The sequence below is a fragment of the Felis catus genome, chromosome D1 (genome assembly GCF_018350175.1).
Source record: "Felis catus isolate Fca126 chromosome D1, F.catus_Fca126_mat1.0, whole genome shotgun sequence".
In the NCBI taxonomy this organism is placed as follows: Eukaryota; Metazoa; Chordata; class Mammalia; order Carnivora; family Felidae; genus Felis; species Felis catus.
The window spans coordinates 70,697,226-70,720,696 of NC_058377.1; the positions used below are offsets into that span (position 1 = coordinate 70,697,226).

A 23,471-nucleotide genomic window follows, 5' to 3' on the forward strand; every position below is an offset into this window, starting at 1 on the left:
TCCTCCGACTCAGCCCGGCCCAACACGCCTCCGAGATTGGGGGCTTGTAGCCCGCTACCTGGCTCCAAGGGGCGGCAGCTAGGGCAACGGTGGGACCGTCGACTCCGGCTCCAACCCGCAGCAGCAGCCGCCGCTCCGCACAGTCTTCGGCTGACGTGGAAGGGGGTGGGGGTTACGAGGCCAAGCCACCTAGCGCCTACGGCAACTCAGAGAGGACATGCCTTCTCTGTCCTGCGCTTGCGCTCTGTAAGTACGCTGCAAGTTTCTTCCTCTAGTCCACGGTTGTCTTAGACTACGTTGGGGACTGGAGAAGCATTAAGCTTTCCCCGCAAGCCAAGCGCCGAATTAAGCGCTGTGGTTATTTAAGCGGTACTTAGAAATTGTTTCTTTCAGGAACTGCAACAGGCAAGGGAGGAGGTGCCCGGAAGGAGGAAAATAGGGTTGTGTGGTCCAGGGGGAAAGAGCACCAGACTGGGAGCTGGAAGCCATTTTCTAGTTCACCCACTAACAAAACAGGGAAAGTAACTAATTACTATTTGGGAAAGTCGCCTCATTTCTTCTAATAGGTAACACTAGATTCTATGAAGATCCATTTCAGTTCTTAACGTCTCCTCTCCAGTAGTCTGAATCTCTGCCTCTGCAGTTAGGCTGGGTTTACTGGAACATTAAGGCCACTCTTTATCTCGTAATGGTCCCTTTCACGATCCTTTTTGAGCACCCAAGAAATTAACTTTTTTTTTTTAACGTACAAAGGGAGATTAACGATTTTAAAGGATTTTTACCTGTCTCCACAAACCTAATTGTTACAGCTACAATCAGCCATGGCACCTTCAGTTTTGCCCATTTGAGGTTCCATGTGCCCCCCCCCACAGCATCTTCCCAGCAAAGGTTTTCTGCCCAATTATCATTAAACATTTTTTTTGAACCCTTGAGCAAAATACTGTGAATACAAAGACATCTGACAGAACTTGCCCTTAATAGGATCACTTCAGTTAGGAAGACAATACAAATATTGCCTCATGTATCCAGAATCTAGCTATTTGAGATTTTTAGAACCATCAAGCAAAATGTAAATTGTTCAAGCACCCAGAATATATCACGAAAGTCACCCATTTATAGCACTTTCTAAGAAAGCTCTTCAAAACCCGTGCATTGATTAAAAAAAAATTTTTTTTCATCGAAATAATTGTGGAGTGATCTAGACATCCCATATACTATCCCACTAGTTTCTTCCAGTAGTAACATTCTGCATCATTATAGTACAATACCAAATCCAAGAGATTGACATTGATATAATTCAGTCCTTACCTCATTCTGATTCACCAGTTTTACATGCATTCACTTGTGTATTTAGTTCTATGCAATTTTACCATATTTAGATTCATGTGACTACCACCAGAAATGATACAGACACTTTTAAGGATCCCTCCTGCTATCCTTTTACAGTCACAGCCACTTCCTTCCTTAATCTCTAGCAAGTCTGTAATTTCCCATATCTCTGTAATTTTTTCATTTCAAGGATGTAATATATATGAACTATACAATGTAACCACTGAGATTTTTTCATGCAACATAATTCCCTTGAGATCAACCCAAGATATATATACAACAGGTTCTTTCACTTCCATGTGTTTAACATGAAATTTTGCAAGTACAGTATCTGGTTTCCAAGCCCACATATCAAAAAGTGACAATCTGTTGGCATGAAATAAGGCCCCCCAAAGCGTAAAAACTAGACAGCAATATGAAAGCTCAGTTCAGAGCCACTATGGTGTAGGACCAACCACACCCACTTCAGTTGCCCTGGAGGATCATTGTGTTACAGAAGAAAATTTGAGACTTAACCGTGACAGAGTCATTAAGGAAACTATTAAATGTGAAGAGGGCAAGAAAATACAATGTTTTAGAAAATCTCATTTTAGGTCTGCACTTAAAATGTCATTGGTGGTGTATATGTATTGATGTATATTAAGTACAGAGCTTGTTCAACAGATATCATGACCTTGAAAAGCCTATTTCTTCCTGGTTTATAACATGCACCTTGTTTTGGGACTTCTATTTTCTTTTTTTTTTTTTTCAACGTTTACTTATTTTTGGGACAGAGAGAGACAGAGCATGAACGGGGGAGGGGCAGAGAGAGAGGGAGACACAGAATCAGAAACAGGCTCCAGGCTCTGAGCCATCAGCCCAGAGCCTGACGCGGGGCTGGAACTCACGGACCGCGAGATCGTGACCTGGCTGAAGTCGGACACTTAACCGACTGCGCCACCCAGGCGCCCCTGGGACTTTTATTTTCTATTCTACTATGTAAATATATCATTTTGAATGCATGTGAAATTTAAATTTTTTGAGAGCAAAGACCTTTTGAGAGTCATATACCAAGAATCATAAAAACAGGCATCTAGGAAATCAAGGCCTAAAGAAAAGGGACTTGCTCTCAAATCACAAAATCATCAAACATTGAGAAAGCTGGTCCCACAACCTGAATCCTGTGACCCACTTTACTGCCTCTTATTTTTTAACCATATGAGTTCTTCAAAGCTGTACATATAGATGTCTAATAAATTTCAGATAAATTGATTATGTATCAGTGATAGGTTTTATGAGAGGATAAAACTAGGAATTTTATTGTTTATCATTAACACAGACTAAACAGAATGAATATAACACACTAGACAAAGTGACAATGAAATGGCATTACAATGAACTCTGTACAAACAGTGGAGTTGACGGAATCTTACTGGGGTGGAAACGATTTTAAATTCTAAGGTCAACGTATAAGACTAACATCATATATTAAAAAGATTACTAAAATCGCCTCCAGGGATGCCTGGGTGGCTCAGTCGGTTGAGTATCCGACTTCGGTTCAGGTCATGATCTTGCGGTTTGTGAGTTCCAGCCTGGAGTCAGGCTTTGTGTTCACAGCTCAGAGCCTGGAGCCTGAAGCTTGCTTCAGATTTTGTGTCTCCCTCTCTCTCTGCCCCTCCCTGCTTGCACTCTGTCTCTCTCTCTCTCTCTCAAAAAAATATTAAAAAAAAATCTTTAAAATCGCCTCTCAAGTACTATCCAGATCACATTTTTTTCCCACCTGAGCACCAGTCAAGTAATTGGTTTACATTTAGAACAGATACAAAACGATATACATTATACATGTTATCTTTAAACAACAGAGTCACTCAACAAGACAGAGGCTGGCACAATGATAGGCACAGAAGAGACCCGCCTGAGGCTTTAAAGATCAGATTATGAAATTTCCCACTTATGTTCCCTCCTCCAGACTATACTAGCTATTGAGTCTGAAGGCCTGTGGGAGAACTCCCTCTTTACTTTGCGTTTATGAAAGTTGCATGTGCTTAATGCAAATCTATTGTAGGTCAAATGGCCACATGGTACTTGTGGTCTCATCCCAAGCTCAAATGGCAGACTCCTGAGGCTATTTTCAGAACACAGACCCAACACCTCATACGCATTCCTATATTTAGTCAGGTCTTTCCCTCAACAAGTTTGCCAGAAAGCACCCAGCACTTTCCCTTCAAGAAGCTAGAGATTTAAATCTACTCAAGCTTTTAAAGTTTTAGGTGATCTGGAAAAAAAAGTAAAGTAACAATTTATGAATTTTAAAGTGTCCAAGTTTTCACATAAATTCTCCCATTTAACCTTCACACTAATTCTCCAAAGGAGTTCCTTAAAATAGAGCTAAGTAACTTGCCCGAAGACAATGGTAACTAATTAGTAGAATTAGGTCTAAAATCCAAATTCCCTGTCTACAAATGAACTGCTCCTTTCTAGATAGGAATCTCAGGAAATAAAAAACTCCTCTCAGCTTCTTAGCAGCGAAACGTTGGATTGTTTTGTAAATCAGATTTCCTCAGATTTCATTTTGCATGGCCTAAGATAAAAATTGTTCTGGGGGCACCTGGGTGGCTCAGTCGGTTAAGCGTCCGACTTCGGCTCAGGTCATGATCTCGCGGTCTGTGGGTTCGAGCCCCGCGTCGGGCTCTGTGCTGACAGCTCGGAGCCTGGAGCCTGCTTCAGATTCTGTGTCTCCCTCTCTCTCTCTGACCCTCCCCCATTCATGCTCTGTCTCTTCTCAAAAATAAACATTAAAAAAAAAATTAAAAAAATTGTTCTGCAATTTCTGCATACACCACTCACAAAAACAATGGAAGTCAACCTAAAGATTACGATGGAGTGGGGCTGGGCAGGCTGAGAGGAAATGATGGTTTGGGATTAAAATTTCCCTTTGTTATTTTTGCAGGAAGTTCCCTACAGGGAGACCAGAGCTAGCACTACTGCCATCTGCTGGTTGGAAAGAAAAACCATTCATATGTTAATAGTCTCGCTACTATGGTGGTTGCAAAGGGGAGGTTTCTTAGGTTTATTAAGAAATCTCCAGGGTTGAACTTTGCAAGTTGTATTCTGAAACAAATCTCCATAGATTCTCATGTAGCAAGTCCACACACAGGGAACTGGTATAAGGTTGTGATAGATAAAAGGTATTATTTTCCCCGTCACTAAACATAAGGCAATTTAATTTGGCAAACATGGCAGATGACCAGTTGTAATCTCATACTATTTACAGTTGAAACTACTTAAAAAACAAAACCCAATACACCAGCAGGTGAAACAATTTTATTTCACAGTTGTCTTTAAAACCACAAAGACACTATGTTCTTCATATAAAAACATTAGTACAGATAACTATACTTTCTAGAAAATGATTATACAGACCCTCTCAAAAAAAAAAATGCATACCATCATATGGTGTCAGAGAAGTAGCTTGGGAAAAACACATCTGGGCTGATTCCTAAAACATACCATAAGACCACCCTGCATCTTTTGGTTCAAAGTATAGATTATTGTCATCAGTACGTGCTCCTGAATTCTTACATATTTGATAATATACAGATAGACTGGTTTATGACTTAATGTTCCATTGGTTCATCAGCCTTTTCTGCAGGTTCATCAGCAGGTTGAGCAGGCTGTAAGGGGAAGAAAAAAACAAAATAGGTCAAAAAAAAAAATCACTTGACTAATATATACTTCTTATCACACTTATTACAGTCTGAAAGAATTTATGAGAAGAGGGGTTAGGAAAGATTTTGGATATTCAATTTTAGTTGACTGTCCTGTTAAAATTTCTGAACAAAGTTTTTTTTGTTTTTGTTTTTGTTTTTAAACAGACGTAATTTTATAGGTCTGAAAACCAAAGCATCATTGAACAATTCCAGTATTTTACCATATTGTCTTGGTTAGGAATAAAGTCCTTCCTTTTATCATCACTACTAGCCTTAGAATATAATCAGTAGATTTTAGGCATTCTCTTCCTCTTTAGCACTAATAAACAGAGTGAAAACATGGTCAAACCAACCAGCTCTGTGGAACTCACAGCATTCTCCCCAACAGTGCTGGTTCTTACCAACAGGTTTAAATACAATGCAAATCTTGCTTCTCTAAATAGTACCAACAATATCCTCTCCAAGGTGAAAAAAAAAATTCACACTGTAGAAAAAAGTGTCTCTCCAGAACACTTTATTTTCAATTATACAACTATCAAATAAGTATCTGTAAAAAGCCAATGTGTATTCTTTTTTTTTTTTTTTAAAGAAATTTTATTTATTTTTTAATGTTTATTCACTTTTGAGAGACAGAGACAGAGCACGGGCAGGGGAGAGGCAAAGAGAAAGGGGGACACAGAATCCGAAGCAGGCTCCCGGCTCTGAGCTGTCAGCACAGAGCCCAACGTGGAGCTTGAACTCATGAACTATAAGATCATGACCTGAGTGGAAGTCAGACGCTCAACCGACTGAGCCACCCAGGCGCCCCGCCAATGTGTGTTCTAAATATTCAACCAAAAAGACCAGTATTTCCTGACCCTTTTCTCAGTATTTGTGAACAGCCAACTTAGTTTCCAGAGGGTCCCCAATGAACTTTCCCTCAGTCCTCACTCCTATAGACTCTTGGCCGGCCCTGTGACTTGTTTTAACCAATAAAGTGTGCAAAACTGATGCTGTGCCACTCCTGAGCCTCAGCCTTTTAAAATGTCTGGCAGCTTCCACTTTGGAGCTTTTGAACTTTTACAAGCTCTGAGACGCTACCCCGCTGAAGAAAGGTTCTGAGAGGACACAGCCATCCTAGCAGCAGTCTCAGCCTTCTAACTGTCCCTCTAAGATATACCAAGAAAGTCTGAATAAAGAAGACATGTGAGGGGAAGCTTGGGTAACTCCCTCAGTTAAGTGTCCAACTCTTGATTTTGGCTCGGGTCAGTCTCATGGTTCATGAGATTGAGCCCTGGGTCGGGCTCTGTTCTGACAGTGTGGAGCCTACTTGGGAGTGTCTCTCTGCTCCTTCCCTGCTTGTGCTCTCTCTCAAAATAAACAAATAAAATAAAATAAAACAAAACAAAACATTAACAAAAACAAAAAACAAAAAAAGGGGTGCCTCGGTGGCTCAGTTGGTTAAGCATCCGACCTCAGCTCAGGTCATGATCTTGTGGTTGGTGGGTTCCAGCCCCACATCAGTCTTTGTGGTGACAGATTGGAGCTTGGAGCCTACTTCGAATTCTGTGTCTCCCTCTCTCTCTCTCTGCCCCTCCCCTGCCTTGCACTCCACCTCTCTCAAAATTAACATTAAAAATTAAAAGAAAAAAAAAAAAGACGCATAAGTAGAGCCATCTTGGATGTTCCAGCCCCCCTGCTTCAACTGACTTCAACACAAGAGGCCCTAAGTAAGACTAGCAAAAGAATTATTTAGCCAGTCAACCCATAGAATTGTGAAAAATAGCAACAGATAACTAGATTATCAACCCTCTTTCACTTATGTAGATAACTACTCCCTCAGTATTTCACATTACTCAGTTCTAAGTTCTCCTACTGTCATTTGAATTATGAGCCTACCTCAATAATTAAAAACAAAAATGGTAGGTTTACACAGTTGTGGTAGGAACAGCAGCTTATGACAGAACTAAAGTCTCTGGTGTAATGATTAGTTATATACCTGTGCCTTTCTCTGTGGTCTTTCTTCAAGACCTTCCAGGAATGGAGATACATCATCATCATCATAAATCGTAAACTCCAAGTCTTTACCAACAATTCCAATGGAAACATTCTGAGGGGGAAAAAAAGGTAAAAATTAAAAATCAAGAGAATTTAGGTTGGAAAAATGTTTATGATTAAATGGGTGAAACAAAGCAGAATAAAAGTTTATATAGCACTTAAATAAGACTTGAAAAACACTCAAGTGTAGAGAAAAAAGGAAGAAAACTGTAGACTCTTGTAACTTGCAAATTTCATATTTTGATAATGACGAGTAACTTCAAAGGTCTATGTCACCAAGAAATTCGCAAGTTGAATCATAATGAGAATGTGCTGCAGACCAGTGTAATGGAGCAAGTCACTTAGCTAAGCAGTAAGCCTAACTCCCAAGAAACAATCAGGTTTGTTTCTTGTTTAAGAGATGATAGTTCTTAACAAGGAAAGAGAGTAAGTAGTGGGTTATAAAGTGCTGAAGTTGGCGAGCTCCTAGAACTATGTTCTACATATTAAAATTAAAGACCAATTCTTAAAATGCTCAGTGAATGCTATCCAGTGTAAAATTAAAATTTTAGTGAAAATTTGAGGCATAAGGATATATAGGCCTTCTCTCAATGATTTCACTGAATCATTATCTATGATTCAGTAAAAATATGAAATCAGAAACCCAAATACCTGAGCAAACTTTTCCAAAGTGTACATGTCAACAGTTAACTATAAACCCAAATTTTAAAAGATAGTCATCTTCAGTGATAGCATTATGGATACTTTAAACAAATAAAAATAATTTAATGTACATTCCTGATTTCTTTGAAAAAAAATTATTTATGATAGGAAAAATTATTTTCAAAAGATTATCAAGCTATAAATTCTTCAGATATATATTACATAATAATTATCTAATCACTGTAACAAAATGGATTTATAAAATGCTGACTGATACCACTCTGGTTAATGATCATTCCTGCATTGTACTATATGGGCCCCTAGATCATTCAATCTCTTTCCCTGGACATCTTTTAACATTTTCCATTCTCATTTCACTGAGAAAACAGAAGCAATTAGAAGAGAATGTTCACAAGCTCCCATGGTATAATATCCCTAGATCCTCTCCCTTGCTGTTAATGAATAGTCCAATTTCCTCTCTAAGGTCTGTCTACCTTTCTTCCACCTGTGTACTATTTAAGGACACTGGCCTAGCAGTTTTTCTCATATTTCTCCTACATAAATGTTTCCCTTTACAGGGATTATTCTTATAACCATGCACCAAACATGCTGTAATTTCTCCCATTTTAATTAAAAAAACCAAAACAAAAAAACTTCCCTACATTCTCTTCCAGTCACCACCCGTTTCTCTGACCCTGCAAGAGAAAATCTCCACAGAGCTGCCTCCAGTCCGTCCTTGCCCATTCTGATTCATCCCTTTCAGGCTTTTGGCTCACCATTCCAATGAAACTGCCTGGTCGAGTCCCCCATTACATCATTGCTAATCTAATGGTTAATTCTCACTCCACATCTTCCCTGATGTATTAGCAATTTTTTGTTCCCTCCTTCTTGAAATAGTTTCTTCATTTGCTTTCAAGAATGTCTCACTTTCTTAAGTTTTCCTGTTATCTCCCTGGTCATCTTTTTTAGTCCTTTTTGCTGATACTTTCCAATCTCTGAAGGTTAGAGTGCCCCTGGCCCAGGCCTTAAACCTTTTACTAAACTATGATTCCATTAGCAGTATCATCCAATCCAGTCTCAAAATGCCATTTCTACATAAAAACTCCAAAATTTGTAAGTCTAGTCTAGACCATTCTCCACCAAACTTTAGGGGAGACACATCTGATAAATGCTGCTTTTTTTTTTTTTTAAAGTAAGCTCTACACCCAACATGGGGCTTGAATTCATGACCCTGAGGTCAAGAGTCGCATGCTCCACTGACTGAGACAGCCAGGTGCCCCAATAACTGCTTATTTTATATCACCAATGGACAATAGGCATTTCAGGCTTAATAAGTCCCAAGCTAACTGCCTGATCTTCCACAACTCCCACCCCCAAACCTGTCCCTTCTACTGTCTTATCCATCTCAGTAAATGTAAACCTCTCCTTACTCTATCAGGCTCCAAATTTTGAAAACAACTTGTTTTGTTGTTGTTCTCACACCCTCACAACTAATTCGTTAGCAAACATTTTTAGCTCTAATTTCAAAACATACCCCAAACTGAACCACTTACCCCCCTCTCCAACTCCACAGCTCTGCTCTAATTCACCACGTTCTCTCATCTGCATTACCTTAACAGTTTGAAAACTATTTTCACCCATGTTGCCCACTATAATCTGTTCTCAAAATGGCAACCAGAATGACTCTTTAAAACCTAAATCAAATCATGGTATTCTTCTGCTCAAACTCTTGACAGCCCACTCAGAAAAAAATCCAAAATACCTACAATGGTTTATACATGATCTGGCCTCCATTTATCTGACTTTATTCCTTCTCTTTCTCTTGATCACTGACTCCAACACTACTAGCCTCCCTGCCTCAACTACAAGGAATGTTCTGGACTCAAGGCCCTTATACTTGTATTCCCTAGATTAATCTTGTGCTAGACATCTGAATGGCTCACTCACTCACTTCCTTTAGATATTTTCCTCAAATTTCACTTTCTTGACCATCCAAGGCCATCCTTGACCACCCTATTTTAAATTTTCCTCAGCACACCTCCTTCCTATACCCAGATGGTCTTTCTCATTTTAACCTGTTTTATTTTTTCTGTGGCATTTATCGCCTTCTAATATATTATATAATTTACTTATGGGTATATTTTCTCGCCCCAACTTGGATAGTATGTTCCATGAAGGCCAAGATGCTTGCTGTGCTTATATTCTCAATGCCTAGTGTCTGCACGTGGTAGGTGCTCAATACATATATTTGTTAACTGAGTTAATAATACAAAAAGGTATCGGGGAGCCTGGGTGGCTCAGTCAGTTGAGTGTCCGACTTTGGCTCAGGTCATGATCTCGCAGTCTGTGAGTTCGAGCCCTGCATCGGGCTCTGTGCTGACAGCTCAGAGCCTGGAGCCTGCTTCAGATTCTGTGTCTCCCTCTCTCTCTGCCCCTCCCCCGCTCATGCTCTGTCTCCTTCTCTGTCAAAAATAAATAAACACTAAAAAAATAATAATAATACAAAGGTATTCTGACCTGCTAAAGAAATGTAGGGCATTCTACATAAAACTTACTGGCTTTATTAATTTACACCAAAAAGAAATGTTTAAAAATCATTGCAAAATCAGATCACTTAGTGAATAGCTTAAAGAGAAAGAATGAACCAAGGCAAATCTCCCAAATTGAAGAACTGTGTACACTCCTCTATTACTTATACTTATGAAATAAGTGATTGACCTGTAATGTTAAAATTTCAAGTTGAAAAACATGATTATCTACCTTTGTAGTTAGGTCCTGTTCTGCGGGAAGTGTCTCTCGTAAGGCACGCAGACCATGTTTAACCAGTTCATTCAAATTGCCTATGTAACAAATTAACAAGTATTTCTTAATTTCATCTTCACATGAGGCTGCTTTTATCAGGTCTACAGTCTGTTATTACGGTTTTAGTCACGTAATAAATATATCACAATAAAAAGCCAAAATTTTAATGTTTAGCCATATAATCTTCTAATAATAATAAATAACATTGCTATTATTTTACTTAAAGAGGAGAATACATGATTTTTGTTACTAAATTTCACCTTTTTTTATGCTAAATTAAATGAGAATCCTCACTCACAAATGCTACAGCTCAAATTTTTGTAAAATGTATTCTATGGAATTTATTTGCTCTTTATAAACAAAGTCTCCAATATTTCTATGTGGCCAGTATTAACCCGATACCAAAACTAGACAAAGATATCACAAGAAAATAAAACTACAGATCAATTATCCTTATGAATACAGACACAAAAAAAACCTCAACAAAATATCAGCAAAATGAATCCAGCAACAATTATGTTTATGTAAACATTTCTATATATAGTTACTATTATAAATCATGATCAAGAGGGATTTGTCCTAGGAATCCAAAGCTGGTTTAATATTCAAAAGCCCAATAATGCAATACACCACAATAAAATGAAGGGTAAACAACCACACAGGCACCTAAAGAGATGTCCAAAAAACATGTGTTAAAGTCCAAGACCACTGTTTAAGCAAAGCACTTGAAAACCTGCCCCATGATCACATCTTCCATCATCATTTTACCTTTCTTTTTCATAGCTACCCTAATTTCTTGTCTATGCACTACTTATACAGAAATGTCTGTGTGGCTAAAAATAACAACAGAATCATAGAAAACTAAAAGTTGTCAACAGAACTTATAATTGGTAACCAATACAGGGGTTCTCATCTCTGGCTCATCTCTGGAGGGGACAAAAAAAAAAATTACTTACACTCCATAAACCCAGACATATGTCTCTCCAAGTAAGTACGAGCTGATTGAGAACGTGCTCCAATGGACATAGCTCTACAGTCAAAATAGTTAGCAGAGGGACAGGTCTGGAAAATGTGAGGGCCCATATCCTACAAACAGAAAAAAAAAATACATATACATATATATACATACATTACATATATATATATATGTACACACACACACACAATTTTTGACTTTGAGCTAAAAATTACAAAATTTCTAGTCAGTTTTGAAAAATCATCAAAATGTAACAAATATTCTATGAACTTACATCATAACCAGCAATAAGCAGTCCAACACCGTATGGTCTCCGGCCATATCGTTGCGTTGGTATCTGGGTCTCTTAAACTAGTTAAAGAAACTGTTCTAACAAGGAATAAAGTACTATCTTTTTTTTCAAGTTAAACATTATTAACAAAGAGCTTTGGTTTTTTAATTGCTACATAATCCATCACAGCAAAGAGAAAATAAAAGAACCATATTTCTTTGGCCCCATATTAAAAAAATGTTGGGAGGGGTGCCTGGGTGGCTCAATCGGTTGAGCATCCGACTTTGGCTCAAGTCATGATCTCAGGGTCTGGGAGTTCAAGCCCTGGATCAGGTTCTGTGCTGACAGCCTCGAGCCTGGAGCCTGTTTCAGATTCTGTGTCCCGCCCCACCCCCTACCCCCCACCTCCCCACCCCTCTCCTACTTGCATGGTCTCTCTCTCAAAAATAGATAAACATTAAAAAAAAAAAAATTTTTTTTTAAATGTTAAGACTATCCACAAAACCTAAGAATGACTGTCAGCAAAATGATCTCCTCTTATGTAGAGTACCTCGTCTATTTTGGGTGAGAGGTTAAGAATTTGGGGGGACATCTAGAACCACCAATAAAAACTTCAAATCTCCTCTAAAAATGATACTTGAATAGTTTTCCTGAATTGGGCTTCTCTATGTCTGGAATAGGGCTGATGAAAGAGCAATCAAATGCTTTACTTAGAACATTTTTCCATGGCAAAACTTCCCACAATTCTAAATTTTAAACATTGTTATTGAAAAGTAACTAACCTTAAAGTTTTCAGAATCTTACCTATCCTATGTATTATATTCCCAATAATTAACATAAGCATTAGGTTATATTTTATATAATAATTAACATAAGGATTAAGTATCAAAATTCTTTGAATTTCACATCCATAAATCCTAACATAAAAAGGATACTGCTTCCAATTAGAGATACAAGACGAGACACAGGAAGAGGTCTGTCAAATACAAATCTGGAATCCAAACACTCCTGGCGCATAAAATTACTAAAAAAGAAACAAGAAAAATTAGTTATTTCAAATCAGAGTTATTTCAATCTAAATAGTTTGATTTCTTTTTGCTTTTCCTCACATGGATTAAGAAAGACATGCCACAAGGATGCATTTTTACACTGAACTCTGGGGCATGATGAGGTTTTTAAAAAGACTAAATATTCCTTAGCTCTAGATAAACTTGGTCTCTGAGTAGTTTAGAGAAGGCTGAGCAAGAGAAAAAGAGCAAGCTCTCTTTTCTTACCCTTTCCCACTGTCAACAAGATTGTCTTAATTCTAGGTCTTAAACCAGCAAAAAGAGTAACTATTTGCTTTTTTTCTTGAAAGCTGAAATTTCCCCGAAAGAGCAAATGCAAGGAATAGAATCCATACAAGGACATTGCTACATGTTCCTGCCAATGTTGCTCCTCTCCATAAGCAGCACTCTAAAGGAGACACAGAACACTAGACTATTGAGTCTCACTGTTAAACGTACCAAGATTCAAGCAGATGTAACATTGGGGAAAACAGAATTCATGCCTAACAATTAAAGACAACAGGATAAACAACAGGGAAATGGATATGCACCTTTCTTTCCATGTTGCTTTGTCTAGTTTATGTGTATGTCACATCTGATAATCAAATGTTGACTGTGGGAACCATGCTATTTGTTCACTACTTTTATTTAAGCTCATTTCCCAAGGCTATCTATACTGCATTGCTCAATATGGCAGGTACTAATTACATGTGACTATTAAGCACTTAAAAGGTGGCTAGCCTGAACAGAGATGTACTGGAAGTGCAAAATACACCTGAAATTTCAAAGACTCAGTACAAAAAACAATGCAAAATATCTCATTAATGAAGTTTTTACATCGATTACACATTTACATGGCAGTATTTTAGACAGATGGGGTAAATAAAACGTTTGACCATGCAACATATTTTACATTTTCAAGAGCTCTCAGAAACCAATAATGCCGTCACTATCTTGCCAACCTAAGAGAGCAGGCGGCTCACTGGATAACTCTAAAATCTTCAACAGTGGCATTACTATTTGCGTTTCGTGCGTATATTCTTTCTTCCCTAATTAAATCACAGGCTTGGGGCACCTGGGTGGGTCAGTCAGTTAAGCATCTGACTTCGGCACAGGTCATGATCTCACAGGTAGTGTGTTTGAGCCCCATGTCAGGCTCTGTGCTGACAGTTCAGAGCCTGGAGCCTGTTTCAGATTCTGTGTCTCCCTCTCTCTCTGCCCCTCCCCTGTTCATGCTCTCTGTCTCAAAAATAAATAAACACTAAATCACAGGCTTAAGAGATTAGTTTTGGCTAACTACCTTCGACCTCCCAACACACACATTCATAAATTACCTGAAAGGCACTGTGTTAAGTGCTCTACACGTTAGGCTATTCAACAATAACTCTGAAACACAACATACTAAAAGCATCAACGGTGTAAGTAACTAGCCTCACCTCAAATCCTAAGTGGTTTCAAAGCCCCAGCTCTTCACTTATATGTCTCTCATCTCTATCTCCTCTGGACTCTCACAGAAATCTACCTGTCCCTCTCCACTTTCTACCTTGTATTAAAGATATACTACTAGATTTTAAGTTCCTAGAAGACAAGATGTATATCTGACCCATACATACAGAATGAATATCCAGTAATGAGCTTTGCAAAAAATAAATGTCTTACAAATACTGGCATATTAAAGTAAGGGTAGTTCTGCCAATCCTTAGAAACCAGACAAAAGTGTCAAGCCCTTCTTAGACACAACATTGTCTCAAACAATAAAAACACTGAGTTAACAAGTATCGCATTATGAGGGGACTTCTCAAAAGCTTTAATCTTAACATGGCTAATTGTAGTAGTTACTACTACAGGAATCAAGAAATGGAATACTTAGGGGGCACCTGGGTGGCGCAGTCGGTTAAGCGTCCGACTTCAGCCAGGTCACGATCTCGCGGTCTGTGAGTTCGAGCCCGGCATCAGGCTCTGGGCTGATGGCTCGGAGCCTGGAGCCTGTTTCCGATTCTGTGTCTCCCTCTCTCTCTGCCCCTCCCCCGTTCATGCTCTGTTTCTCTCTGTCCCAAAAATAAGTAGACGTTGAAGAAAAAAAAAAAAAAAAAAGAAATGGAATACTTAGTAACTGAGCCCAAATCCAGTAAGGTATTCACAATCTGAACTTCTAAACTCTGCCAGACAACTTCCTAAAACATCGTATCTTGATAAATCCAAATGGATGTTTCTTTTGCTTTTCAAGATCATACTCACCATAACAGTCTAGCATCAGCAGTAAGTCCCGCAATCGAGATACCAATATGGTTGTCAACATGGAGAATTTTTTTCTGATGAGCTGCAAGCTCTGACTGTGCTCTCTAAACAGAGACATTACAGAACATAAAAATACATTTACGATTTTATTACCGACGCAGTGAAACTTCTATCTGACAGTTCCATTTTCTACACGAGGAAGATTTATTTACTGCTGTACTTACCTTCAATGCAACCAGCACTGCATGGGTTTTTGACTTCAGACCAACTGTGGCTGAACCTTGTTTAACAGCTTCCATTGCATATTCAATTTGATGAATCCTGCCCTAAAGAGAAAACAACACATCTTAGAATCATCTTGTAAGATCCTTTTATATATTTAAAATTGGTTTAGTGGTCCCAAATCTCAGGGGAGTATGGTTAAATCTCAAATGACTTTTCTTTTAAACTAGGAAACTTACTTTAATGATAAATTTAGGTTCCAGGATGTCTAAAATGATTATATTCCATTTCACAGATATAGTATAAAACATTTTTACTGGGACACATGGGTGACTCACTCAGTTGATTAAGCACCCAACTTTGGCTCAGGTCATATGTCACAGTCTATGGGTTCAAGCCCCGTCGGGTGTTGTCCTGACAGCTCAGAGCCTGGAGCCTGCTTGGGATTCTGTGTCTCCCTCTCTCTCTCTGCTCCTCCCCCACTCACGCTTTGTCTCTCTCCCTCTCCAAAATAAACATAAAAAAAAAAAAATTAAAATAAAGAAACCACAACATTTTTACCTGAGGGCTCCAAACAGTGACATCATTGTCATACTGGTTGCGAAACTGAAAATAAAAGAAAAAAAGACCTGTTAACTTAAGAACACTACAGATTCCAGTTTTTAACAAGCTCTATCATTAAAAACTGTTCTCCCATCTGTTTCCATTCAACATTAACACCTGCTATTAATACAAACTCATTGGAAGATTACTGCTATACTCAGTTGCAAGCAAATTCTAAATTTACCATGAACTACAAGGGAGGAGCAGATCTAGATAGGACCCATCTTTCCAACTTCCAATTCTACCACTATCTATAGCATTCCCTTTGGGTTCCGTTCCTAAAGTTCATAGTGTCACCTTTCCTTCCCATCTCTGCTTAGGCTCTTCTCTTATACTGGGCCCTAATAAATGATCAAAAGCGCTTTTTCTTTAACCTCGCTCAAATGTCTATCTCTCTAAGTCTTCTCTATTTTTCTCCCAAAATTCCAACACATACTCCCATCAGTTCTTTATCTACACTCCCTTTCTACTTTATGATTAGGGACATGTCAGATTTATCTTTGAACCCTTACTGCACTTAAAACGGTGCCTTGTACGTATAAACATTCATACTGAAGAAAAAACACAAGAATGTTGTCGGGAAGTTAGATGTTAACACAAAGAGCTACAGAGCCAGAACCATTACTGCTTTAATAAGGGTACTGAAACAAGTCTACCAGCACAATACTGGGGAAATAACCCGGGGGGTGAGAAAGCTGAGTGCTGGAATGGCAGACATGAGACTGGAAGCCCCGAGCCCTAGGCTGTGTCCGTGGTAACACCACTTCTCTCAGCCTCGGTTTATTCACTTGGACAAAGTGAATGAAAAGAACCCTTTCTGATCGAGTGTAGGGGAGAGAAAAATGAGACGGGGCCACAAGGAAAATGGACGCTGTCCTGGAACCCAAACCCTGGGATCAAGCCCGCAGTGGCAGTACAGGGAAGCCGCCAAGTCAAGTCCCTATTTCCTCCTCTCCTACACAGAGCACGAGGAGCCGTTCTGAACCGCTCGGAACTACTCCGGCTGTAGGAACTTGAGGGGCGAGCTCATCTAGCTGACCGAGGAGGTAGTGTCCCAGGCCCGGCAGAAAGCGCAACAAGCCCGGGAGGAAGGCCGCACTGACTACCCATCGCCCCTCTCCCCGCCAGGCCGGAGATGCTGAATCACTGCTGGAACCCTCCCGTCGGCCGAGGTTCCCATACCCCGTGGCCCCAGGCCGCTCTGAGGATGACCGAAGGGGCGGCTCACCATCCCCCAGTCGGCGGATCTTTGCCCCAACCCTGCCTGAGCTCGGAATCCAACGCACCATGGTTCCGGCGCGGGTCTGGCTGCGGCCTCCAGCAGAGGTGCGGACCCAGGAGCGCGGCCGAAACTACCGCTCGGCGATCTACAAACAAGTCTTCGGATTTTGACGGCGGCGGCGCAGGGCAAGGCAATCTATCCCAGAGATATCGATAGGCTCCCAGCGCTACCCCACCCTCAACCTCTCAGATCACCCCCCCAGTAGGCGGGGCCTCGTCAGGAGGCGGGGTTCAGATTGGCGGGAAATCTTGGGCGGCGGCTGAGAGCTTCGGGGCGGCCACTACAAAATCGCCCTTCTCGGATCCTCAGTGATTATTACCTGTGTATTGCCGATTCCCTCCAGTTTCTCACCGCTCGGCTGATACACCTGAAATCGTTCGAGACGACGCCTGCGACTACAGGTGATGCAGTGTGCAGCTCGAAATCTCTCATTCAGGGTCCACAGAGATTTGGGGTATTGTGTGACTGGAAGAAGAGCGAGGCTGTAAGAAAAGCCACAAAATAATGGTTCGTTTGTTTGTGTCAACCACCCTCTCCGTCAAGTACTTTGTGTACACGCATTTCTTTCTACTTCGGAAATCCTTTTCTCCATTCCCTGGAGAAATCATTTTTCAAGGCTCTGTTGCCATTGGTCCCTCTTTAGTAGCATTACTGGTTTCCCCTACAAGACTTTGAACTCCATGAGGGCACTAATGCCTTTCTCTGGTGTCAAAATCAAGCACGATGCTTGTTTTTTCTTTATTTTGTTATAATGTTTTAATCGGGTAGATCAGACCACTGAGAAAAACTGGACATTTTCTTCTGAAACACGTATTTTCTCTGTTGAGAACTTTTGGCAAATCCACAGAGAGTTTAGCACAGCTCTGCAAACATCTGCCAATTTAACACCTACCCTGTACCAACGTTGACATATTTTCTTTATAAAGTAGGAAAGTTAAGTACCTAGACTCAGGCAAGGTCCACATTGAAAGTTTGGTCCTTAATGATCTAAGCTTTTGCAGATGAAGTAACAGACTCAGGTCACTTCTGTGATTTGCTCGAGTTCAGAGCAATTTAGTATCACAGTCTGTTTAAACCTTTCACTTTGATATTTTGGTCTTTTTTTCTCTGTCAAATATTTTTCAGGTTAAATAGGACTCCCTAGTATTCTGCATTATGAACATACGATGTTTTATTTAACCAAATCCCTGTTGTTTAATATTTAGGTTCCCCCCTACTCACCAACTCATTTATGAACTGCTTGGTACATAGTTTTGCTTGTATACGCCAATACTTCCTTCTTTAGAATAAATTCCTAAAAGTGGAATTGCAGAGTTGAGTGAAATGGATTTTTCCAAAGCTTTTAATAAAAAGCGCTAAGCTGCCCTCCAGAAATGTTTTATCAGTTTATACTCTCCACAATAGTATATGAAACCTCCCTGGTGGTCTAGTGGTTAGGATTCGGTGCCAACCACAATAGTATTTGAGGGTGCCCTCCTCCTCCTTAAATTCACCAATACTGGTTGTTGTCATTTAAAAAAGAATATATATTATATATATTAATATATATTATTTATGAATTATATATATTATTATATTATATCTTTTTTAATATTTATTTATTTTTGAGAGAGAGCATGCAAGTGAGTGGGGGAGTGGCAGAGACAGAGTGGGACAGAGGATTCGAAGCAGGCTCTATGCTAACACCAGAGAGCCCGGCTTAAACTCATGAATGAACGTGAATGAGATCATGACCTGAGCCAAAGTTAGATGCTTAACCAAATGAGCCACGAGGCACCCCAGATTGTTGTCATTTTAAAAATCACTGTTAATTTAGTGGATTAAATAAGCAGATTGTTCTCTTCTGTTTCTCTAGCACCCAGCACAATGCCTAGCATATACTAAATGCTTAATAAATATTATTTAATGAATGTTGAGTGCAAAGTAACTACTCATTTAATAATTGTTATATAGTACATAAACATTTTGGCAATTCTTTTCTGCATATGCGTATATTCACTTGCTTCAAAAATATGTGTAATAAATATATAATTGTTTTTAGAAATAAGATCATACTAAACTGTTTTATACTACACTTTAAAAGTTATGGCCATGTTTTCGTGTTCATAAGTATATGATATATATTATTTTCAATAGTGACATAGTATTCTATTGTGTAGAAATACAATAATTAACTAAACTATGGGTGAACCATTAGCTTATTTCCAAGTCTTCATTATTATAAAAATACTATAATGAATATTTTTATACATACACACATTTTTGTACTTTCCTGATTACCTCCTTATGATGAATTCATAGTAATGGAATTGCCAGGTCAAAGGGAACTTGCATTTACAATTATGATAAATATGGCTAAATTACAAAAAAGCAAAAACTTATATCAATTTATATTCTACAGTGCCTGAGAGTCCACTTTCGTTATACTTTCACCAGCACTGGATAGGGTAAGTACTTTTGACCTTTATCAAGTTGATAGGCAAAAAAAAAAAAGAGGAAAAAAATCTCTTTAATTTTACTTGTATTTTTTGCTTCCTAGCCAAAAAAAAAAATCTTTTCATGTATTTCTTGTCTGTTTACATTACTTTAGTGAATTGCCACTTAATTCCCTTCTTCAGTTTATTATTATTAGTCATTTTCTCATTGATTTCCAGGAGCCCCTGCCCTTAGGTAGTTAACCTATTGCTACCGTGTTACTTTTGTAGAAGGCATGTATTGAATACAAAGAAAAGAAACCCAATGAAACTAGTTCAAGTAAAAGTTAAGGGGAGGGACAGCATGGGGGATACTGTAAGTATGTAACAGGGAATCACGTAACACTCAACATAGGGATTTTTTTTAAAATGTCTATTTATTTATTTTGAGAGAGAGAGAGAGAGAGAAAGAGAGAGAGAGAGAGAGAGAGAGAGAGAGAGAGAGAGAGAGAGAATCCCAAGCAGGCTCCACACTCAATGAAGAGCCCCGTGTGGGCTTGATCTCACAATGGTGAGATCATGACCTGAGCTGAAATCAACGGTTGGACACTTAACCCACTGAGCCACCCAGGCACTCCAGAAATTTTTTTTATTTACTAAGCTACTCCTAGTGCCTAGAACAAAGCCTAGCATAATAGTAGGTACTCATTAAATATTTGTTAAATGAAAAAATGAAAGAATGATGAATCTCTCACTCTCAAACTTGTCCTTTTGATTGTTATCTCCTAAATAAATATTTAGGGCTTTGTGATATATCCTTCATTCACAGTAATTGGCTAGACTCTTCAGAGGCTCATATCAAAGCTCCTCTCATAAGCCATCAGAACGGGCATTTGGTTAACCTTTTGGTCAAAACTGAAGGTCCTAAGCACTTACTAAAGTTTTTACCTGACTTTCAGCTCTTCATGTTTTGGGGATTTGGCTTAGGATGCATCTTGGTCTTTAACCAAGAGTTGAAAAATTGATCAGTAGAGATATTTTGTAGGAAGAGTGGGTCAGCAAATGTAGCAGTACTTCTTCAATTTCACTCAACACTTGTAACTTTATGCATTCTTTGGAAACACCTCTTTCCTCACCTTACCCCAATGAGCAAATACTGGCAATCTCTTGCTTGCACTTGGGTAAATATATGTCATCTGGCAATCAGCTCAATGTCAGTTGCTTGCATCTGTGCTATATGCCTCCAGCTTCTTTCTGTGGGGGTCTCTTTACTCTTCCACGTGACTTTCTTCAACAACCCATATCTGATCCAGATATCCACAGAATGGCTTTGCCTCACACCTCTGAGTATAGATTTTGACCACTCAAAACTCATCTTTGCAGTTAGCCAGCCATCTTTGCTTGCCCAGATTCCACTAGAATGTTGGCTCCATGGAGGCAGGGGCTTTTCATCTATTTCATTCACTGCTGTAGTCACCTGTGTCTGGTATAGTACCTGCTTAATAAGTGCTACTGAGGGGCGCCTGGGTGGCTCAGTCGGTTGAGCGTCTGACTTCAGCTCAGGTCATGATGTCGTGGTCTGTGAGTTCGAGCCCTGTGTCGGGCTCTGTGCTGACAGCTCAGAGCCTGGAGCCTGCTTTGGATTCTGTGTCTTCCTCTCTCTCTGCCCCTCCCCCACTCAGGCTCTGTCTCTCTCACTCTCAAAAATGAATAAATGTTAAAAAAAATTTAAAAAAAATAAGTGCTACTGAAGTATTGAGTGAATGAATGCCTCAAATATAATCCTGATGCGAATCCACTGTGACCCCCATAACCCCCAGCTCTAAGGGACATATATCAAAGTTCCATTAAAGCCTCTCTCCCTGGGCATGAGGTGAGGAAAAACCAATGTCAACACGCTGCACATTAAAAACCCTCTCAAAATCTTCTAAACTTCAACTTTTTTTTCTGACTTAGAAGTAGATACACAGGTAAATTGCAAAAGCAGCCCCCCCCCCCTTTTTTTGCAATTTCTACTTTTGGTGGCCTTCCACTTTACTGTGGAATGTGGGAATAATTTACTTTCTTAGAACCACACACAAAAATGAGATAGAAAGAGTCTCACTTTAACATCCTGCTACACACATATAACAATTGCACTTATTTGTTTACATATTGTCTCCATCTATTAAACCACCAGCTCTTGGAGAACAGCAACGCGCGCGCGCGCGCGCGCGCACACACACACGCGCACACACACACACACACACACACACACACACACATAAAGTGTCACACTAACTAGCGCCTAACATAGTTTAAAAAATCAGGGATGAATAAAAGTACCTTAGCAGTACTAGTAATAATTCCAGTGTATTGCACAGTACCAAAGATTAGTACTGTCTTTCCAGTACCCTTCTAGGAGAAATCTTTAAATTTGGAATTATTTTTTTCTATTAAAAATATTTTTTAATTAAAAAAATTTTTTTTGTTTATTTTTGAGAGAGAGAGAGAGAGAGAGAAACAGAGCACGTGTAGCAGAGGCGCAGAGAGAGAAGGAGACACAAAATCTGAAGCAGTCTCCAGGCTCTGAGCTGTCAGCACAGAGCCTGATGCAGGGATTGAACTCATGAGCTATGAGATCATGACCTGAGCTAAAGTCAGAGACTTAACCGACTGAGCCACCCAGGCACCCCATTTTTAAATTTTTTTTAAATGTTTATTTATTTTTGAGAAACAGAGAGAGACAGAGCACAAGCGGGGCAGGGACAGAGAGAGAGAGTGGGGCATAGAATCCAAAGCAGGCTTCAGGCTCCGAGCTGTCAGTGCAGAGCCCGATGTGGGGCTTGAATGTACAAACTGTGAGATTATGACCTGAGCTGAAGTCAGATCCTTAACTGACTGAGCCACCCAGGCGCCCCTAAAATATTTTTTTAATTGAAGTATAACTGACATATAGTATTATATTAGTTTCAGGTACACAACATAGTGATTTGACAATTTTATATATTACATAATGCTCACCATGGTAAATGTAGTCACCACCTGTCACTGTACAAAGTTAATTACAATATTACTGACTATATACTGACTATATACTATATACTTTTCATCTGTGTGACTTAATTTATTTTATAACTGAAATTTTATAACTATTAACCCATAAATTTGGAAATATTTATAACAAAATTGTAGGATTGCTTGCCCCTTGATGTTACTGTGTTAGTCTCCATTGCCGCTATAGATCTCACCGTCCCTTCTCCAGTGGCTTCTGGTTGAGCTCAGCTGATGGAGGGCACTAGCAGATCAGAAGGCAGTGGGAGAAAGAGATCAGGGTATTTATTAGCCTCCCACCTTCCCTCCATGTTGGCCACAAATCAGCAGTGGTACTATTTCATCTCTTGCTGTTTCATTGCCCACATTCTGATTACACTGTCTTCAGTTGTGCCTTTGGAGTGTGCTGTTTCCTGCTGGGACCCTGACTGATTCAATAATATTTAAAAATTTTACAGGGTGCAGGAGGTATATGATAATTTTTTTTTAATGTGAGAAAAACCCGTTTTCTTTTCCTGAAGTTGAGTTTGTATTATACCTCTAAGAATATTAATACTAGTAGATCTGAAACAGCTGAAATAGAACCTAAGATTATGGTATATACCCTTCTCTGTTTTTTACCTGTTCAAATATATAGGATAAAAGCTTATAGTTGGTTTTATATTTTTTTTTCAAAAATAAAAGGAATACACATTTATTTAAACTGTTTCAAATGCAGTGTGGAAAAATAATCCCCTATTAAAATTAATAATCCCTATTAATTTAATAATCCCTATTAAAATTTTAGTGATTTTTCCCTATGATAATATATATCTAAAGGAGGAAAATTATCCTGAGAATGTATTTTCTAATATTTATAGTTTGTAATACATTGTATTTGCATATGC

General features: G+C 39.1%; 2 protein-coding genes and 1 long non-coding RNA gene across 5 annotated transcripts in view; 1 reads left to right on the top strand and 2 right to left on the bottom strand.

Annotated features, from left to right (window-relative positions):
- COPB1 (COPI coat complex subunit beta 1) overlaps positions 1-216 on the bottom strand; it is a 36,063-nt gene extending 35,847 nt beyond the window's left edge. Inside the window, exon 1 of the mRNA XM_003993013.5 lies at positions 59-216. The gene's annotated coding sequence lies outside the window, so the exon portion shown is untranslated. The remainder of the gene's footprint in view (positions 1-58) is intronic.
- Positions 217-4,617: 4,401 nt separating this feature from the next.
- On the bottom strand, positions 4,618-17,239 carry PSMA1 (proteasome 20S subunit alpha 1). Of its 2 annotated transcripts, none has more exons than XM_004001597.5 (10): positions 17,142-17,239; positions 15,814-15,858; positions 15,255-15,356; positions 15,031-15,134; positions 12,682-12,770; positions 11,750-11,820; positions 11,456-11,585; positions 10,458-10,537; positions 6,997-7,107; positions 4,618-4,982 (listed from the first exon to the last, which is right to left on the bottom strand). In XM_004001597.5, the coding sequence occupies exons 1-10, from the start codon at positions 17,142-17,144 to the stop codon at positions 4,926-4,928; spliced, it is 792 nt and encodes a 263-aa protein (XP_004001646.2). In that variant the 5' UTR covers positions 17,145-17,239; the 3' UTR covers positions 4,618-4,925. The 2 variants fall into 2 exon arrangements, with proteins under 2 accessions (XP_004001646.2, XP_019667653.1); XM_019812094.2 differs by having other exon boundaries at positions 17,084-17,205.
- A 101-nt stretch (positions 17,240-17,340) lies between these two features.
- Positions 17,341-23,471, top strand: part of LOC111556626 — an 89,921-nt gene continuing 83,790 nt past the window's right edge. Inside the window, exons 1-2 of one of the 2 annotated variants that reach the window (XR_006586412.1) lie at positions 17,341-17,538; positions 19,539-19,584. This is a non-coding gene — a long non-coding RNA (uncharacterized LOC111556626). The remainder of the gene's footprint in view (positions 17,539-19,538; positions 19,585-23,471) is intronic. The other variant, XR_002736273.2, reaches the window with a different exon arrangement.